Genomic DNA, 21,139 nt, shown 5'->3' with positions numbered 1-21,139 from the left:
AAAATAAAATGCTGATATGCTTCACGTTTTTCACCTAACTCAATAAAAATTAGTTACACATGGATTTCAGCCAACAATGCAATTATTATACAGAAATAGAGCAGAGCTTCAAAGGAGTGACAATTTTGTGGGATCTTCCAGATCTTTCAGAATTGTATTAAATTCTTTAGATGGCTTCTAACAGTTCTTTTTTTTACAATTGTTTTACCGTATTAAGCAATTTCTTTTTTCAGTGTTTTTACTTCGATGGGTATTTTCTTATGCATGTTTAACTATTAATGGTTGTCACGGGGGACCAGTACTTTTAACACATTTTACCTTGAGAGATCAATTCACTAGGCAGGACAAGATAGTGGAATAAAATGGGGTTTATTCTGGTAAAACCAACAGACACACAATGAAACACAAAATACAGTAAATATACACTTAACTGGGGGTCTGGAGAGAAGTATCTAGCTTCACTTGGTGCAGGGCACCTTCTCCAGAAGGCTTACCATGTCCGGTCAATGTCCAGGAATACTACAGTACTCTTTTGGGGAGAGAAACCTGGCTTTCCCCGTTGACCGCGACTTGGATGAAAGTTAGAACTTAGCCGTGATCTGAGAACTTGTCCTCAGCTAAGCTAGGCTTCTCCGCAAACTCCATGCTGAATGCTTTGCTATTCGGAGCAAAGCACTTTTGAAAAGCCCGCCAGCGCCTCACCGGACAAAGTCTCAAGATATTCTGGTTCTCTGATCGGCCAGTCCCTTTACATAGACCTCTCTGTTCTCTCTGTTCTATGTTCAACATGGTAGAGGGACTTGTGACCAATCAGTGCACGGATCCTAACTGCAACAGCCAATCCAGGTAGGGGGCTCATCTTGCTTTACATGGAGGGGTGTGTCGTGGAGGCTTAGGATGCCAGCAAGCTGGAAATTCGATCTGGCCAATGGGAACCGTGTCTATGAACAACAGCTTCCCCTTGCCAGGCCTATACCTCCCGCTGGGTAGGCTCCACCCAGTCTGGGAGAACAAAGAGTCTTCCCTGCGGGGAGCCTTTGTCTCCAGACCCAGTACTCCACCCTTCCCCGCTCACCAAACGGCCTGACACCTCACAACTTCCCTTCTCCTCTTTGATCCCACATCTCTATGAAGACATCCTGACTACTTATCGGATTACCGGGACTGTTTGTATAGAGATGAATACACATTTTAAAAGTGCATCATTTTTTTTCTCTGACCTAGGCTCGGGAAAACAACTGTTACACTAAGCATGGCGGGAGGGAAATACAATATTTTAAAGGGGAGATATTAAGGGGATGACATGCATACAAGTGCCCATATACCAAACATGGTCTGCGGGTAAAATGGGGGAACAACCGGTATCTTTGCCCCCCGACCTTGTACACATGTTTTAAACACATTTTCATCCAAATACCCAACCTTAACCTCCAACTCTCAAAGTCACAGGTTTATTCACAGACATTATGGATATAATATAATATAATTATGGATATAATACATACAGTGTCCCGCTTATGGTGCTACTAAACTACCGGGGACCCACGGTTGTCAGGATAACCAATCGGACTTCACCTTAATTATGAAGACTAGCTACACCCACCATCACAATTGTCTTTTAGGTGAACACAGCAAGACACACAAAATTAGGGATACTTGAAAAGTTCCCCTACATTTTTTGTTCTCTTAAAGTGGAGAGCGAGAGAGAGCGGAGAGAGAGTCCTGTTAGAGTATTCGTGACCCAGGCAGAGGTCAAGGCAGGCGGCAAAGGTGCAAGTCGGGATACAGGCTGGGTGGGGTCAAGGCAGGTGGCACAGTAGCAGCGGTCGGGATAACAGGCTGAGGTCGGCAACAGGGAATCCAAAAGAACAGGGAGGGCTCAGAAACATGGCAGGCACTTGAATCAGAACATAAAGGGGCCATGAACACAAAGAAATGTATACAATGCTCCGGCAGTGTAACGGATCGGGGGACTCGCGCTTCCCATCGTGTCCCCGTCACCTAAAGTCCCACGGCGCTTAGCCATCCCACTTCCCTATGTCCCCGCTCTATCTCTTCCTCCTCTTTACCCCGTCCCTCCGCTGCACTGTCCACACGCCCAGGCACGCGTTCAGCGCACGCGCGTGGTTCCCTCTCTAGGCGCGCGTATTCCCATTCGCTTGTCACTCATCGAATGGCCCCTCGGCATGTCTCCGCTTCCCCTTCCCTTCTGCCGAATACCTCCTCCGCGATGCACCCTCCATGCTCTGGTACACACGCGGTGCACACGAATAATAACCTTACAGAAGGCGCGCGCACCCGTTCTAGTTATCTGCCGTCCCCACGCACTGGCTCCGCCCCCTGCCGGTTGCAGGCTATTACCTTGGATTACCTTCCTGTCTCCTCCCCTGCTCACTCTGACCTATCCCTGAAATTACCCACTCAAACCTGTGCTCCACCTCTCACCCCTATTGGCCCCTCTTCCTATATAACCTCACTCTGTCCTCTCAGTCCTTGCTCTGCATAGCTTTCCTGTAGCTCCTGTGTGTGCAGTGTCTATGCCCAGCTCCCTTGTCTGTTTCAGCCCTGGTTCCTGTCCCTGCCCCTGCTTGGATTCCTTTGGCTTGAACTTGAACTCTGCTTTGGACTTGACTATGCTTCTTTCTCCTGCCCTTGAACCCTGGCTATCGGATATCACTACGCTGCTCTCTCCAACCCCTGAACTCTGGCACTTGGACATTACCCTCCGACCTCTGGCACCCCGGACTCAGCAAGTATTACGTTAACCCTTACTCACCAGGCCTGGCAACGCTATTACCACATTCCGGCACGCCCTCACTGCTGTGGGTGCGTGTTATACCCTTTCCCGCCTCAGTACTAGGGACTGGCAAGGTCTGTGGGCATACAGGCATTACATTATGCAGAGCCCAACAAATGCAGACCCCCCTGAGGTGGGCCAAGGTGTCTCCATGGAACATTGCCAATTCCTAAGCGACAAAATCTCTAATATCACACAAAGACTTTCTAATTTGTCTCTCCGGGAAGCTCCTGTGGCACCGTCTGCCCCGGTCCCTGTGCCTATAAGTAATCCAGGGCCACATATTCCACCCCCCAACCGGTACGACGGGGATCCCCTCGCTTGCCGAGGGTTCCTGAATCAGTGTGACGTCCAATTCGAGATGTTTCCCACTTTCCTATTGGTCATACTAAGGTGGCTTACGTTTATGCCCTACTCACTGGTGACGCTCTCACTTGGGCTTCTCCCCTCTGGGAATACAGACCAGATATAACCCAAGATTACTCCAAATTCCGGCATGAGTTCCAACAGGTTTTTGACACACCAGCTTCTTATGAGAAGAAGGAAATTAACATTCAGACAGGCAGGACAGTGGATACATTGGGGATTCACAAGTACATTATATGACCGGCCATTCCGGTGGGTGAATCATGCATAACTTAAGTGCAGACTTCTGAGGCACCCCGCTGATGCATCGCCAGGCTGGCGGCATAAGTCCGGACTTAACAAAGACAGTGACAGAACCCAGTGTTACTTTAGGAGGAGTTATTATAAACAGTTTGCCCAGCAGATGTCCGGTACATAGGTAGACATTCTGCCGCCAGAGAAGGAGGCTTGGTTAGGTATGCTAAGAGGCTCAGGTGTGATGTTAGCGCATGACCCTTGGAAGCGCCTTGCCCGGCTGCAGGAACTGTGGGAAACTCTGCTGTAGGGTGGAGATTTGGTTCCCACGCCGAGATTGGCTGCACATACACTGGCGACACACTTTATTCGAGCTTGGCTAGTCCCACGAATTCGGGTATACCCGGGTGTATTGAGGTTTGTGACTGTTTTCTGCCCGAGTGCATTGAGTTATTTTCCAAGCAGGGATTGAAGCATTTTATTCCCGCTGGCTGCAATACTGCACAGTATATATATATATACTGCATTACAATTCATGAATTTATGCCATCTGGTAGACACGCGAAGCATTGCAGCCTATTAAATCCTAATCATTATCATTTAACAGATCAGCCGCCCATCAGCCAGGCATGAACCCAGGCTGGGAAGGCAAATGCAACGGGGCTTGTCAGAGGTGAGGAGTGGCGCATTCCAGGTATCTGCCAGGTACATACCGGGTATTTGCTCGAATAAAGTGTGTCGGTGCAGTAGTACAGATAGGCTCTGAATGGTTTTAAAAGTCCATGCAGTCAGTGGGAACGGTACATTCACCTAGGGTTCCATCATGTAAAGAGACATTGTGCGGTACAAAACTATTCCATCGTAACTAAGATTTGCACCCTGCTTCAAAAGTTTGTTAGAACTAAGGATTTGTGAATGAATCCTGCAAGGGCAGAATGAAAAGTTTAACTTCAGCAGAGTAAGAGTGGTTGCAGGCAGCGCCACTAGCCAAAGACTGTTTTGCGGCTCTATTTGCGCACCAACCCCGCTCCTGGGAATTGGTGCCTAGAGATTTTATTTCGGTGAAGTTCGTTCCGGAAACATTTTATTTCATTTTGCCCCGTTCCAGTAAGTGTTTATTAGTGTTATTTTGTAATTCAAGCTGTGTGTGTTTCTCGTGTAAATAAATCACAATTTCTTTTATCTCACGTTTTGCTCAATCAAAGGATCCGGGTATTTTTGTGTTAAAAGCATTGGTCTACCGTGACAGTATATAAGAACTAATAGTTTTTAATTATGTTCTCGTCTTTATTTTCTAATAGGCAGCCTGGGGGGGTGGACTTCTTTTGTCAAAAAAACATTGTTTTAAACTGAATGGCATTAAAAGGTAGGTGAACTTCCTATCTTGGGTACATGTGAATGTCAAATGTAATCTCTGGAATATTTCCAATGCGAACATATTTTTCTAATTATCTAGGGCCAATTCAGTCACTTGGAATCCACATAAAATGATGGGTGTTCCACTGCAGTGCTCTGCCATCCTAGTACGGGAAAAGGTAAGATTATTTTGTTATTTTATGTATAAGTTATTTTGGGTAGAATAATGTCATTATTTTGCATTGATAGTTTAATAGACCTGAAAGTAAGTGTGTGTGTGTGTGTGTGTGTGTGTGTGTGTGTGTGTGTGTGTGTGTGTGTGTGTGTGTGTGTGTGTGTGTGTGTGTGTGTGTGTGTGTGTGTGTGTGTGTGTGTGTGTGTCTGTGTGTCTGTGTGTGTGTGTATTGTATATATGATTTTTAATTTGTGTTTGTGCTAAAATAGATCATAAAACATGAAAAATCGTTTTAAATAAGTATAACATCATAACAATTAGGAAACTACGATAAAAAAACCTGAAAACCATAAAGCTCAGTACAGTAAGTAAAGGCACTGACTCTGAAAACAATGACACTGAGTTTGAATAGGGGAACCTCATTCAAATCCAGGTGTGTTAGTTCCTTGTTACATTGGGGTAAGTCTCTATATCCCTGTACCTCAAACACTAAAAATTAGATTGTAAGTTCTATGGGGCAGGGACTCATTGTGCTTGCAATACTATATGTACAGTGCTGAGTACACTGCCAGCACATATTAAAAAAATATATATTTTATTTAGTTTTGGAATATAAGGTTCTGGTAGGTTCTGATTTTAAACATCCAGCTTTGTCCATCTATAATATATAATATAGATGCATACATATTATCTAGTTACTAAGCAGCCACTTAGGGTCCTGTCTGTCATCTCTTTCTATATGGGTCGGCACTGGTAAAGCAGGTGTTAGGCATGTATGTGGCCCTTTAAGAAACAAATGCAATTTTAAAAAAAACAAGCTTTCTCGGAGCACTTGTTGATGTTGGACCTTACCAGCTTGGAGCTAATTTCCCTGCCAAGTAAAGCTAACTCAATTCCTTGAAACCTCTCCCAAAGTTCTTCTCAATAGAGATGGGCAAAATTATTGCCCCTCTCCCACTCTCCCCCCTCTGCCTCTTCCCCTCCCTTTCTTCCTTCTCCTCTCTTCTCCTTGCCTCACCTCTCTCAAACTCTTTTCTCCTCTTCCCCCCTTTCTCTCCTCTCCCCATCTCACCTCTCTTTCCCCTTTTCCCCTCCCCCTCTCTCTCCCATCTTCTTCTCTCCTGTCCACACACCCTCTCTCTTCCTTCCCCCTTTGTCCCCCTCCCACACTCTATCCCCCGCTCCATTTTTCTAGCTCTCTTCTCCCTCCTACCCTCTCTCTCCCCCTCTCTCCCTCCTCTCTCCCTACATCCTCTCCCCTCACCCTCTATCCTCTCCCCTCACTCTCACCCTCTATCCTCTCCCTCCATCCCTCTCTCTCCACCTCCCCCTTCTTTCCACCCCTATTTCCTCCCCTTTTCTCCCCCATCTCTCTCGCTCCCACCCCCATATCTCTCCCCACAGCCTCTTTCTCTCTCCAACATTCTCCCCATCTCTCCCCTCCATCTTTTCTCTCTCCACCACTCTTTTTCTCCCCTCCCGCCATTTCTCTATACCTCCCCTATTTTCTCCTCCCTTTCTACCCCCTCCCTCCCTTCCCACCCTCTTCCCACCTGTATTTTCACCACTCTTCTCATCCACTCTCCATCTCTCCCCCTCCTCTCTTCTCCTCCTCTCTCCTCCCTCTCTCACTCCTCTCCCACCCTCTCTTTCCATAATTTATTTTTTACATAGTAGATGAGGTTGAAAAAAGAAATACGGCCATCATTAAATATATATGTATATAAGTGTCAAAAAGGAGAGCTATTGAGCGTGGCAAATGTATACAACAAGCGACAGAGAAGCCCAATGCTACATCCAATATGACAAAAATACACAGTAAAATACTTATATATTATAGAGGTAAATTTGTATTTTATCTGGTAGTGTTAGGACCTGCGAACTGGGTCACCTTGTCATGGCTCACAAGCTTACAATGCTTTGGCCAAAGGGTTAAACTAAATGACCCCTTTTCAAGAGAATATATAAGTATTTTACTGTGTATTTTTGTCATATTGGATGTAGCATTGGGCTTCTCTGTCGCTTGTAGTATACAATTTCCACGCTCAATAGCTCTCCTTTTTGACACTTATATACATATATATTTTGTGGGGCTCAGGGGTTCCTAAAATGAACTTGCTGGGGTTCTGTGTGTTTTTTGTCCTCTTCCCTAAAAGCCAAGATGGATTACCATGAATAATAGGCTACTTGTTTGTTTTTTAAGTGCAGATTATGTTTCACTTCATTGAGACATTTTTATTATTCATTAATTTTGATAGGATATTCATTTATGTGACTATCTTTTAAAGTGTGTGACTATCTTTTAAATACAACTTCTGGTGGGGCCTGATATCTAGTAACGGACAGCCAGGGAGTTCCCGCCTCCGTCGCCAAGCCTGTGACAGATGTCCCTCCTGTCAGAGGCCAGGAGTGCTTTTAATACACTTCCGTGGTGCAACTATTATAATTTGATCAATCTTTCTAATTCAATTGCATTTGAAAATATCAAAACAATACTGTATAGTATTTGAGAGGAAAAAAAACATGGGTAATAACTACATTCTCATTTTTGGAGACATAGGTTTTATTTGGAGTGTTTAAATCTATGATTTAATGAGAAGCAACTTAGTTTTCATAGAGGAAAATTTACATAACAAGATCAAACTTAGTTCATAGTTAATAAATTACTACTAACAAAGCAAAAAATATGTCAACAGTCTATGCAAAACATAAACTGCAGTGATCTTCATATATTGTTGCTGTTATATAACTATTTACTACATGGGCTGAATAAGTAGCTTAGTGGTTAAAATAGGGTCAGGTGTAACCAGTTTGAATCACATTGTCAACTTTTCTCGTGACATTGAACAATTTGAGGCTACATTGATGATCAAATTACAGTTTCATAAGAAGGACAAGATTTGTCGACGAACTATCTAGAGACTTGTAATTAACATTTCAAATATGCTGCATTTAGAGAATTATTATTTTTGCTGTGCTGAAAGGCTGTGTAATTCGGCAGACATAAGTTTATAGGGGAGTCGATGTTAAAATGGATTTGAAGCGAAAGGTGACACTGTGTTCTCATTTGCATGTCATTTCCCAGAATCCATAGCTACAGTGGAAGCCTTGTATGGTAGAAGATAAGGGTGAAAAGCAGGGTTGCAGATCTGTCTGAGTCATGTCAATGTGCTCACAAGTTATATTTGTATTCACTGCTCTGCATAAAGAAATCAATTATCCTCTAAAGATTGCAGGTTTCTGGAATGTATAAGTACAAGTTGCTGGAAATATGTCATGATGCACCATTTAAAGCTTTAAAAGTAATGTGAAAATGTAAAATGTATGCAAGATGAATAGGTAACTAATATGTTACATCTCTATCTATTTTAGGATCTTTTGCAAGCATGTAACCAACAGTGTGCTAGTTATCTCTTCCAACCTGACAAGCAATATAATACAGCTTATGATACAGGAGACAAGACGATCCAGTGTGGAAGACATGTGGATATCTTTAAACTTTGGCTCATGTGGAAAGCAAAGGTGAGGAAGTTTTATATTGTATAGAAATATTGGTTTCATATGGGGTTATTAATTAAACTGCATTAATGACAATCAATACAATTCCATGGAAACTCCCATTGACGTGCGTTAGTGTCCAATCAGCATTATTTCCATTTAACATTTGGGTAACAGTGATCATAAAATGGTCTCATTTGAAATACATTATCAAAAACTAAATTACTTGGGTTCAACAAAGACTTTACACTTTAGAAAGGCAGATTTAAATAAACGGAGGAATAATCTACAAGGAATAAATTGGGATGATGTGTTTGCAGGTAACAATGTTTAGATAAATGGGCAGAACTTTGAAACATTGCTATAAAAGCACACTTATCAGTGTATACGCTTTGGTGAAAAATATAAAAGAAAAAAGTCTAAACCCATGTGGCTAAATAAACAGGTAGGGGAGGAAATGGAAGAGAAGAGGCAGACATATAGATTCTTAAAGTCAGAAGGGACAGAGACATCATATCAGAATTATAAGGAATGTAACAAAAGTTGCAAAAGGGCAATCAAAATAGCAAAAATGGATAATGAAAAAAAGATTTCAATACAAAGTAATATCACCCTAAAATTTTCTTCAAGTCCCTTAATAACAATAAAATTAGAAAAGAAAATATAGGACCCTTTCAGTGTGAGATGGGCAAGCAAATTATTGGAGATAAGGAAAAGCAATTAAAATTAAAGTAATTCTGATGGCATACATCGAAGAGTTCTTAAGGAGTTAATTTCAGCAATAGCAAAACCATTACATTTAATATTCAAGGACTCCATTTCCACAGGCTCAGTACCACAAGATTGGTGTAAAGCAGACTTGGTGCCTATATTTACAAAGGGAGCTAGATCACAGCTGGGGAATTACAGACCTGTAAGCCTGACATTAATAGTGGGGATGCTACTTGAATGTTTATGGAAAGACAAAAAAAGAATATCAGCTCAAGAAAAATAGTCAAGGGTAATGAGTATAGATGAATAATAGTATATAAAATACAAAGCTCGTAATGGGTTATGGAAGTGATAATTCAGCTTCTGGGAGATGAAGAGACGTTGAATGAGGGTAAATTAAGAAATAATGAGGCAAAATAGTGAGGTAATTACACGGAGTGCAGGTCCCCACTTAAATGTGTACCCCTGTAAAATGCTAGGACAGTCCTCTCCCTGCGTCTCCAGATGGTTGTAGTGTGGAGTCACGTACGCACGATGTAACACTGTCGTGCCTCTCCTCCTGCTGTGGTGAGTCAGGTTGAATGATTGCATGCAGGCTCACCTTACTATCCCGTCGATCAGGATAAGTTGAGCAAACAAAAAAGATCGATGTGACTACCGCTCCAAGAGAAAAAATAGTGGAAATTCACCAGCTAGTAGAAGTTAAAATCCATTTATTGAGCTACATAAAAAGCATACAAGAATAGAACATAACTCCTCCCACGTGTTTCACACCCATTGTGGCGCTTTTTCAAGGAGTGTTGAGTATGGGCTAATATTCAGGAATACCTAATGGAAAACAAAATTATAGTAATAGTCAGCATGGATTTAAGAAGGATACGTCGTTCCAAACTAACCTTATTAGTTTCTATGAGGAGGTAAGAAGGAATTCTGACCAGGGTAATGCAGATGATCCGGTCTACTTAGATTTTGCAAAGACATTTGATATACAGCTGAACCCTGTTACAACGTAGTCCTCGGAATGAGACTGCATTATAGCCGTGAGCGTTATAAAATTTTGCCGCGCGAGGACTTACCGGCATCTGTAGCATACGTAGATTTTCGAGCACAGAAGATGGTCACGTGACACACATACATCCCCCTTTTACCATATCATACAGGAATCGAACCTAGGACCTTTCATATGCTGGTACCAATTCTTTACCTCTATACCACAGGCTTGGTGTGAAAATACAGACTTTGACATCGCACAATCTCTGTTGCATAGAGGTAGATAATTGGTACTAACATATGAAAGGTCCTGGGTTTGATTCCTGTATGATATGGTATTATTTATAAATTATAAAATAAATAAACTAATAATTTATAAATTACACATTATAATAAAAATATAATAATTATTATTTTATTTATTTTATAATTTATAAAATATCATACAGGAATCAAACCCAGGAACCTTTCATATGCTAGTACCAATTCACTACCTCTACACCACAGGGATTATATGATGTCACAGACTCTAAAAACAAACTTAACATATACATAGAACACCATGCAGTCCATTGCAATGTGCTGTAGAGGTAGAGAATTGGTACTGGGTTTAATTCCTGCATGTGTATTATATAATATGTATTCATGTTCAATTCCCTGTGTGTGAAGTTAGTGTAAAAAATAAAGCAAATTAAGCTGGTAAACATCTTTGCACCTGGCTTGAAAACTGGTTGAAGGATAGACAATGTAACTTTTTCAGGTTGGGCTAAAGTTGTTTGTGGACTACCTCAAGGATCAATACTGGAACCCCTGATTTTTAACTTGTTTATTAATGACCTTGAAGTTGGCATAGAGAGCAAAGTCTCTATCTTTGCTGATGACACTAAATTGTGAAAGGTAGTAGCATCAGAGCAGGATGTGATTTATCTCCAAAAGGACTTGGAGAGACTGAAAACTTGGGCAGGTAAATGGCAGATGAGGTTTAATACAGATAAATGTAAGGTTATGCATTTGGGAAACAAGAATAAACAGTCAACTTAAAAATTAAATGGGGATAAATGAAGAAAATCCTTGATGGAGAAGGAATTATGAGTGCTTGTAGGCAACAGATTTTGCAATAGTGCCCAAAGTCATGCAGTATCTGCAAAGCCAACGATCTTATCTTGAATTAAATGGGCAATGGATGGGAGGGAAGTAAACATAATTATGCCCATCTATAAAGCATTAGTAAGACCACACCTTGAATATGGAGTGCAATTTTTGGCACCACTCCTTAGAAAAGACATTATGGAACTAGAGAAAGTGCAGAGAAGAGCCACCAAATGAGTAAATGGGATGAATAATCTGATTTATGAAGAGAGGCTAGCTAAATTAGTTTTGTTTCTTTAAGAAAAGAGGTGTCTAAGAGGGAATATGATAACTTCAGTATATACTGTACAAATATATTCGGGGACAATACATGGAGCTTCCAAAAGTATTATTCATCCCAAGGGCAGTACAAAATACACAGGGTCATCCTTTAAGTTTGGAGGAAAGGAGATTTCACCAGCAATAAAGAAAGGGTTCTTTACAGTAAGGGCAGTTAAAATGTGGAATTCATTACCCATGGAGACTGATGGCAGATACAATAGATATCTTCAGAAAAAGGTTGGACCTTTTAAGAAAGGAAAGGTATACAGGCATACCTCGCTTTAAGGACACTCACTTTAAGTACACTCACGAGTAAGTACTGTACATATCGCCCAATAGGCAAATGGCAGCTCGCGCATGCGCCTGTCAGCACGTCCTGAACAGCAATACCGGCTCCCTACCTGTACCAAAGCTGTGCGCAAGCGGGGAGATTATAGAGCCTGTTACAAAGGCGTTATTTACATCCGTTATGCACGTATATGACGATTGCCGTACTGTGCATGCATCAATAAGTGGGAAAAAGTAGTGCTTCACTTTAAGTACATTTTCGCTTTACATACATGCTCCGGTCCCATTGCGTATGTTAATGCGGGGTATGCCTGTACAATGATATACCAAATAAGAAATCATGGTAAGGATGTGTACCAGGGAGTAATCTGATTGCCATTATTTTGAGACAGGAAGCAATTTATTTTTCACCTTATGAGATATAATTAGATGATATTTCACTGGGTTATTTTTGTTTGCCTTCCTCTGGATCAAAATACTGTAAGTACAAATACAGCTCAACCACATTATAGCGCAATCCGCTACAATGCGGATCCGCTTATAAAGCGTCTGAGCCTTGCTCCCGTTTTCCGCCTATTTCTAAATCCAAAACACATTAAAGCTATTGAGTTTCCACTTACCTTTGCTTTTTTGTTGCCACCAGTGTGCATACGCAAGACAGGGTATGGGTTGCAGGGAGCTGTATAACTTTCGCGTGGGACTTCCAAGTGCGCGGCTCTCTATGAATTGAGGTACAGGGTTTTTTTTTTGGTTGGTGCTCAGCAGTGGGTGAGGCTTCTCTGCTGCTGCTGACCCCAGGCATGAAAAGGTTGTGCCCTTATTTGTGTGCTCCTTGTCAGAGGGTCACACCACCAGTCTCGAGGGACCCCCTCCATCCCCGCCTGCACCCGGATGTCACATGCCTGGATAATGGACAGGCATGCCGTTCTACATGGCGAGGTGGCCATATTAATGTAATGTGATAAACATGTGTAATGGGTTCCATTTTCCATAGCTGCCTCAGAGTTAGCCACGAAAATATTAACCCCTTTGCTGCAAAGTCCCTTCTGGCAGCAAAAGGGTTAAATATAATTACTGGAAGAACATGAACATATAAAAGATAACCTCAAAGGGTAATGCATTGCTTGGCATTTCATAGTGCTCTGCAGGCTTATCTAGGGTGGTTTGTTATGACAGCCGGACAGCGCAGAGAAGGACAGAGGACTGGGCGCAGAGCCAAAGAGCAGGGAACTGATCAATGTGAGAGTTAGTCTGCTGAAAGCAATTACTACTAACACACAAACACAAACCTATATGACCCGTGGTGTCGGATCACCAGCACCCTGCGAAGCTGCTCCGGGTAAGTCCTGCGTCGGGGTGCCGCCAGGTCTGGGACAGCTGGGAAAGTTATCCCAGCTCTCCCCCTCCAGCGGACGCGGAACCCCAGATCGCGGCAGCCAATTTTTTTCTGCGATCCCCGTTATGACGCGGTCGCATTATGTGGACCCAAGCACCACGTTATAATGGGGTTCAGCAGTATAGGGTAATGTATCTGTCGCCTACATTTAGCATATGTTGAACTTGATGGACATATGTCTTTTTTCAACCTCATCTACTATATGTAACTATGTAACTATATTACAAATAACTTTCATAAATTAACTTTGAAGTACATAAGGGAACACCATTGGTAATATGCTTTTTATGCATTTAAGTAGTAAATATAAAATGGTTTGCTAATGGAATTTGTTGTATAAATAGATCACATTATCATTTGTAGCCAGCCTTTTTTTATGTATAAAAATAAATATCTGGCTAAACAATATTTTTTGTCTTTTGTAAAGGGTACATGTGGCTTCGAGCTCCAGATAAACAGGTGCCTTGATCTTGCAGAGTATCTTTACAAGAGCATAGAAACAAGAGAAAGTTTTGAACTCGTCTTTCCTGATGAGGTAAGCCCCCAGCCAAAATCAAATGCATAAGTATTTACCCTTTACTTACTCTACTCCAAATAAAGCATATACTATATACCACTGTTCATAAAGAAATAACTGTAGTATTGTATTGAGCCATACCATATATATACTAATTGGCACTTTAACTGGTGTTTCAGTTTTGGTTGTAAAAAGTGTTTTGTGTTTTGGTTTTGGTGGAATCATTTGTGTTGGTTTTTTGATTTGCAAAACAATTATGGGAAAAAATAAAAATAAAAAGGAACTATTTTTTCAAAATTTGAGCAAACTTTTTTGAACTTCAAACTTTTTCCAATAGTTTAAATATGAGGATGAACCATATCTGGGTCTTCGCTCAAATTTCACTGGGATTCTAAAATGTATATTGAAATTCAACTCAAACTTCCAAGTAAACTTAAAAGTTCAACAAGTTTGAATTTTGAAATCACAAATCTGCCCATCTTGTATATATCCACAGACCTATAAATCATCCACTTACAAAAGTAAAAGATAATTTTAAAAATTTAAGTTGTAAACAATGGCAACTGTTTGAAAATATACAAGTCAAGAGGTCCATTTCACAGAAGACCAGGCATTTACACCTTTATATCGGGATCATATCACTAAGCAAAACCAAATAGTAAAACAAATTGTCATTAATTCCATAGAAACAGACGTACACACGGTGGATTACAAAATACAAGAGAAAAAACACTTTCTGGGGGTCTGGGCTGCAAAACTAGTCTTTCTTAGGTGAAACAGTCCATAGAAAAATTTCTTTAGGTTGACCGAGACTTGGCCCGAAATGTCCTGGAAATTAAATTGGCATAAAGTTCCTGACGCCACCGCTGTATCTGCTCCGGAGATGCCGAAATCCCTTGACCAGGATGTGTGTAAACGGGTAAACAGAGTGTTAGCCCACCAGGCGCTCAGAAGTATAGGAATGCTGTTGAATGTTGATTAAAGCATATTCAGGGACATCGGTCATGGCAGACTCCAAACAAGTGAATATATGAATAGTCTTTCCCAGCAACTGGCTCTGAATGAGCACTAATAATGTTGAGATAAAAAGACTCACTTTTGAATGGAGTTAATGGCGCCGTGGCCTCACGATCCTCATGTCACTTGTTCAACCGCCAACCCTTCTGTAATGACTCCGTCACGCTAGGTGATCATCAGCCCAGCAAGGACTGCAAAATCAATGTGTGGCGCCGTAACACCACGATGTTCTGAAGATTCTTCCAACCGCCAACCCTCCTGCAACCGCTCCGTCGCAGTGGGTGGTCACATGACCGGCGGCTATGACGTAACTTCCGGATCAGCGGGCAAAACAGCAGGGAAAACAGCAACAGCTCGGCGTGCTATCGGCAAAAAGTAACACATAGGAAATCCTCCCACAGGAGGTGTAGACGCAGCACAGCCGAAATAGAAGGAATATTTCGGCTGTGCTGCGTCTACACCTCCTGTGGGAGGATTTCCTATGTATCCCTTGACCAGGAGATAGTACCAAACGTCCTGGTACTCTTTTCGGCTTGCAATCCCAGCTGCGACCGCAACGTTCTATTTTCAGAACTTGACCCCCAAAGTGGAAATTTCTCACCTTGAAATTTCTGTAGCTGGCTCGCGTCTATTTATCTCTGAGCATCTTTTGGTGGTTTCAAATTTGCTGCTGCTGTCTTGGCGCTTCGAATCTGGCAAATGGATTGGCTGCAGGGTTTCTTATAGTATTTTGGAATTCATTGACAAAATACTACAGCCAATCCCAGCGTGGGAACTTTCCAACCAGCCACTCAGATGGCTACCAGTCTTCTGAAGCCGGGCAAGCAGATCTTCTGAATAAAACAAGAGCATGAACGAGTTTGCCACTTTAGCCACTTGCTATGCAGAAGCCACCCACGGGGCTAGGTGCCTCCAGGTCTGGAAGGCGAATGCTAGCTGGAACGGCTTGCATTGAGCCCAGGACATGTGTACTTCACCTAGCCATCCTGCCCAAATGTTCTTCACACCTCTGGCAGCATCTGTGGCTTTCAAGTCCGGACCTTGAGTTGACACAGTGGCACCACAGTTTGGTAGCCCCCTGGCTCACTCAGAATACCGGCATTGAATGTCCCAGCTTATTTTACAGTGCACAAGTATAATACATTTTAAACATACCTGTTTAATAAAATATACTTTACACTTTTATTCTGTCTTTGTCTTCTTGTTATGAGAGATAGAATGATATTCTTGGCGTCCCCCCTTTACCATTCTATGATACCACACATCCCTATGCCCCATTTACCTTTCTGGTCTGTGCTGGAGCAGGGAATCCTAGTGGTGAGTCGTGCAAGCGTTTTCAAGGGAAGATTTTGCCGGAGCAATGTGTCTCAATGTATACGAGAATCTGACCTGATTCCTGTGTACATTTTTGGGGTATCCAGCAACTCTGGAACCCCGCTCTCTAGACACATTCTGACAAAACTTTCTCCGTAAAACCCCTCTTGAAATTCATAGCCTAGCAATCTCTGCTTTCTGGCACACCTGGAAAGGTAAAACACAGAAAATTATTTATTGTCCCACAATTACATACATTGCCTGTAACAAACGGGTTCAAAAGATGACACTCTAAACCCCAAATATGGATCAGAGGAAACAGCCGGGCATAATACCTTTATTGATGGCCTGGTTAACCCCTCACCATCACAGTCCATGTTCTATGTTTAAGATCATTTTTTTTCTGTACCTACTTTATTCCCTAGATCTTATAATTTATTTTTATGTCAATAAACCAATCAGAAATTTGCTCTATTAGAGATATGAATAGTAGATATTTCAACTATAGTGAGTACGTGACAGTGATATTATAGGCGCAAACACCCCAAAAGTGAATAGTGAAAAATAAAAATATATATGTATTGTAACAATGATAAGTATATTAGGTGAATAAATAAGTATTATATTAATAATCTGAAATACCAGCTCAAACCCTCCGGTGGGACCTGTCTTCACGTGTTCCAAAACATAAGAATGTTTCTCAAGAAATCTAGGGGGAGCATATGGGGAAAGAAGAAAAACAACGACACAGGCAATATAAGTGTAGACGTAGGAACAAACTGGGAGTTTACAGATAATGGTCTTGGCTCTATGTCCAGCCTACTCACAGGATAAAAGTGTTCACAGGGTGTTGAGGGAATGAATCCCACGTAGTATAGATAAGCGCCTCCCCTCCAATACCACAGCAAAAAAAAAAAAAAAGGGAGATAAGAAGAACTACATAGCACAGATCAATAAAATAAGTGAAAACGTTATGGTAAAATATAAAAAACCGTACTTACAATAGTGCCCATAAAATAGGCATGTATCAGTAAATAGTGAACCACAGAATCGATCACGATGTCTCTCACCGCCTCCCGCAATGTGTGGGATCACCCACATGGGCTGTGAATATCCCCCGTCCTTTGCGCTCTCAGCCGGTACTTTCAATCAGCTGGGGAGCCCTCTGTACAGAGTGTATCTTCCCTCCGTCTCAGCACAGCCACAGCCAGCTCGGTTGCGGTACTGACGTCACACTGCAGGCAATTCTGGACACGGATCATCTGGGTGGCCAAAATTCCTCCACTCAACGCGTTTTGCCCAGTAGACACTGTTAGCGGCTTCGTCAGGAGGGTGGATTGATCACTACAGTGCTATATATATAGCCCTTCTAATTAGAATATTCATTAAACTATTATATTAAATATGGGCAACAGAAAGGTGTATATCGGCAGTGTTCAAATATTAAAATCATTAGGGAAATACTAAGAACACCATCTAGTATTCTCTTTACATATTTCATCTGTTCTTCTAAATCCATTTAGGAGAGATGTATCCATCAACATAGAATTTTATTATTAAGCTTATCAATAGGGTATTAACCCTTAGTCCAGGAGCAGGGAAAAGGTTAATATAATCAATGCATCATAATAATGATGCAGTTCTTACAGGCTGCTTTATTGATATCAGTTATCGTGCATATAACTTTAAGATAGCAGGGGGAAAAGAAGGTGCTCGTGCGATATGGCACCTTTTTGCCAAGGCAGGCCGAAAACGCACTGAGCAGCCTTAGTGAATAGCGCATTTGGCTTCACCCTTTTGCACCCAAGCTAATTTTTCCCATTTCAGCGCAAAAAATCGGAGCTTAGTGAATCACCCCCACTGACTGCAAACAAACACACTGTGTGAGAACCTGGTGTCAGTTCCTTGTGACCTTAGACAATTCAGTTTATCACCCTGTGCCTCAGGCACAAAAACACCTAAATTGTAAGCTCACTTGGGCAGGGACTGTGTCTGTATAATTTCTATGTCCTGCGTACTGTGCACTATACTGTCATTGTGAGAAAAGCGCTTTATGTAATAAAGTTATTCATTCATAAATTGCAAGCCATTTTGGGAGGAGCACTGGGTCTTTGTATTTGTTTCTCATTTGGTAAGTCACTTGATCTCCCTTTGCACCAAAATTAGATTGTAAACTATTTGTTGCAGGTGTCTAATTGTGCCTGCAAATGTTATGCACACAGTTGCACATTTAAATAATTATATTTTTCTGTTTATTCTAAAGCCTGAACACACCAATGTTTGTTTCTGGTATATTCCACCCAGTCTGAGTTGCATTCCAAGAGATTCAGAATGGAACACAAAACTTCATAAGGTAAATCTTATGGATATATTTGGTCTTATGTCAGCCATATTTTACTATATCTTACTGAGTATGAGTGTGATAGACTTCAAGTAATCTGATAAGTGAAAACACAGTACAGTTGCTGAGTTTCTGCCCTGCATGCAATTCTGGAACCTTATCTAGATGAACTATTACTAAGCTCCTATATTATTTTATTGTCAGATACTGGTACTGAAGTGTAACATTTTTACTCTACATGTGGCGGCCGCCTTTATCCTCATGCGGCCGCCACCGCGGGATTTTTAAAAACGCGGCGGCGCGCGGCTTTTTTTCTTCAGTTTTCCTGCGCCGCGGGCGCTTTCAATGAAACTCCGCGAGAAACGGAATACTAAACCAATGACTAGATTACAATAGTGACAAAGACCAGCTAATTCTCATTTTTTCATTTTGTAGATTGCTCCTCGAATTAAAGAACAAATGATGGAAGAAGGGACAACAATGGTTAGTTACCAGCCACTTGGGGACAAAGTTAATTTTTTCAGGATGGTTTTTTCCAACCCTGCCACCAGAAAATCAGATGTTAATTTCCTTCTTGAAGAAATTGAAAGACTTGGAAACTATTTGTAATATCTAGAAATATGTCATTCCTTTGGACTCAATTTTACTAATTATCGGGTACAGTAACTAATTCCAAGTAAAAAAAAAATACAAAAATTAAATAGTTTCAGTTAATAGAAAGTTATATATCATGTCGGAAGTTGTATGTTGTGTGTCAATGTTGAGTCATACATTTCCTATGTTTAGTATGTATTTGGTCGATGTTTTTGAAAAAAGATTGACATCTCAATGTGTCTTTCTAGGTAAAATATTAAATACATAAATACACAGTACATTCAAATGTTAGCAATACTGAACATGAAATAGAGTTACATTCTTTCTTAGTATTTACATTGGAAAATATATAATAAATACTGTACATGTACCAACAGGAAACTAATATAGAAGCAGCAAATACATATATTTATATAGTTTTAAATACAATTATGTAACTACCAGAAAACAAAAAACGAAGTTGTAATATCACATTAAAAGCATCAAAAAATAAGTATTTTAATCATAACTATAAACGAGGTGTGAGCAAACTTTTTATGCAGTGCTCCCCTTTTCATCCATGAAATTTCTCGAGCACCTCCTGCCTGATGTAATTAAAATCAAATTACGTCAGCGCACGTGAGATGATTCAGTCAATGAGGGTGAACCAGCTTTGTGACGCGTCCTCAACGCGTCTACAATCTCCTGCAGCCAAGTTCACAAATCGCTTGGGTTGCAGGTGTGCGCGCAGGCAGTATACTAGTATTGGATCACTGTTTATTTTATTGTTTGCTGGAATCTGGTAATACATTTTTTTCTGATGCACAAAGGCAATCCATTTTGAAGGGGCACTCATCCACTTCTTTGCTACCTCCCTTCCCTCCCCCCCTTTTTCCCCCCTTCCCCTCCCTTTTTTCCTTCTCCCATTTGCTTTCCCCAGTGTCATCCACTCCTACCTACCAGTTTTATGTATTATTTATTTATTCACGTTTTACATTTTGCCCAGGGACCAGGGACCCCCCTAACCAAACTCAAGGGGGGTACTGATGAATCTCCCCTGTTGATCAAAACTCCCAAGTGACCCCAATGACCCAAAGAATAACCCTCAGCCCCACAAAACTCATCCTCCTCCCAAGCCCCTCAATTCTGCCATCTCTGCCTCACCTTCATCCCTCAGTTTAGCCATTGTGTTTCTCCCTCCAGCCAGTGTCTCTCTCTCACCTCCCCCCAGTGTCTCTCTCTCTCTCACCTTCCCCCAGTGTCTCTCTCTCTCACCTTCCCTCAGTGTCTCTCTCACCTTCCCCGAGTGTCTCTCTCACCTTCCCCCAGTGTCTCTCTCACCTTCCCCAGTGTCTCTCTCACCTTCCCCCAGTGTCTCTCTAACACCTTCCCCCCAGTGTCTCTCTCTCACCTTCCCCCAGTGTCTCTCTCTCACCTTCCCCCAAGTGTCTCTCTCTCTCACCTTCCCCAGTGTCTCTCTCTCACCTTCCCCCAGCGCCTCTTTCTCTCACCTTCCCCCAGTGTCTCTCTCACCTCCCCCCAGTGTCTTTCTCTCTCACCTTCCCCCCAGTGTCTCTCCCCCTCCCCCCAATATGTCTCCCACCTCTCCATGTCTCTCTTTCTCTCCCCCTCCCCCCAATATGTCTCCCACCTCTCCATGTCTCTCTTTCTCCCCCCCTCCCCCCAATATGTCTCCCACCTCTCCATGTTTCTCTTGTCTCACACACACACCTCATCACGCAGCATTCAGCAAGTCAAAGCCTGTGCAGCATAAGCTGTGCAGCACAGCACCACCTAATGACTGCAGGAGAAATTGCAGCTACAGACGGCTTTTCTCTCTGCTTCTCTGCAAAAACACCACCGCTGCCTGTGTCACCCCCTAAACAATCTTGCGCCACCCCAGGGAGGCGCACTCCCCAGTTTGCGCACCTCTGCTATACACCATTGTGTTGAATATTAAACAAATTACAGATAGAGCATGGGTTGTTGCTCCCCCAGGTACACTACGGTGTGATATTCTGCATTATCACTGCCATGGAATCCTCTGGAAAATCTGGGATATACTGTATATATATATATATGCTAAAAAAGAGAGCGGACCCCGCATCCACAGGACTGCAAAATAAAAGCAACCAAAAGACTGACTAAATTTTATA

General features: G+C 41.9%; 1 protein-coding gene across 6 annotated transcripts in view; it reads left to right on the top strand.

Moving 5' to 3' along the window:
- Positions 1–20,580, top strand: part of LOC142487132 (glutamate decarboxylase 1-like) — a 325,033-nt gene extending 304,453 nt beyond the window's left edge. For all 6 annotated transcript variants that reach the window (XM_075585896.1, XM_075585895.1, XM_075585893.1 and 3 more), the window contains 6 exons: positions 4,699–4,763; positions 4,854–4,932; positions 8,301–8,450; positions 13,649–13,756; positions 18,333–18,422; positions 18,846–20,580. In XM_075585896.1, coding sequence (XP_075442011.1) covers positions 4,699–4,763; positions 4,854–4,932; positions 8,301–8,450; positions 13,649–13,756; positions 18,333–18,422; positions 18,846–19,019 — 666 coding nt within the window. In that variant the 3' untranslated portion in view covers positions 19,020–20,580. The remainder of the gene's footprint in view (positions 1–4,698; positions 4,764–4,853; positions 4,933–8,300; positions 8,451–13,648; positions 13,757–18,332; positions 18,423–18,845) is intronic.
- Positions 20,581–21,139: the final 559 nt, after the last annotated feature.

The sequence above is a fragment of the Ascaphus truei genome, chromosome 2 (assembly GCF_040206685.1).
Source record: "Ascaphus truei isolate aAscTru1 chromosome 2, aAscTru1.hap1, whole genome shotgun sequence".
Lineage (NCBI taxonomy): Eukaryota > Metazoa > Chordata > Amphibia > Anura > Ascaphidae > Ascaphus > Ascaphus truei.
This window is presented reverse-complemented; position numbering and strand designations above follow the sequence as displayed.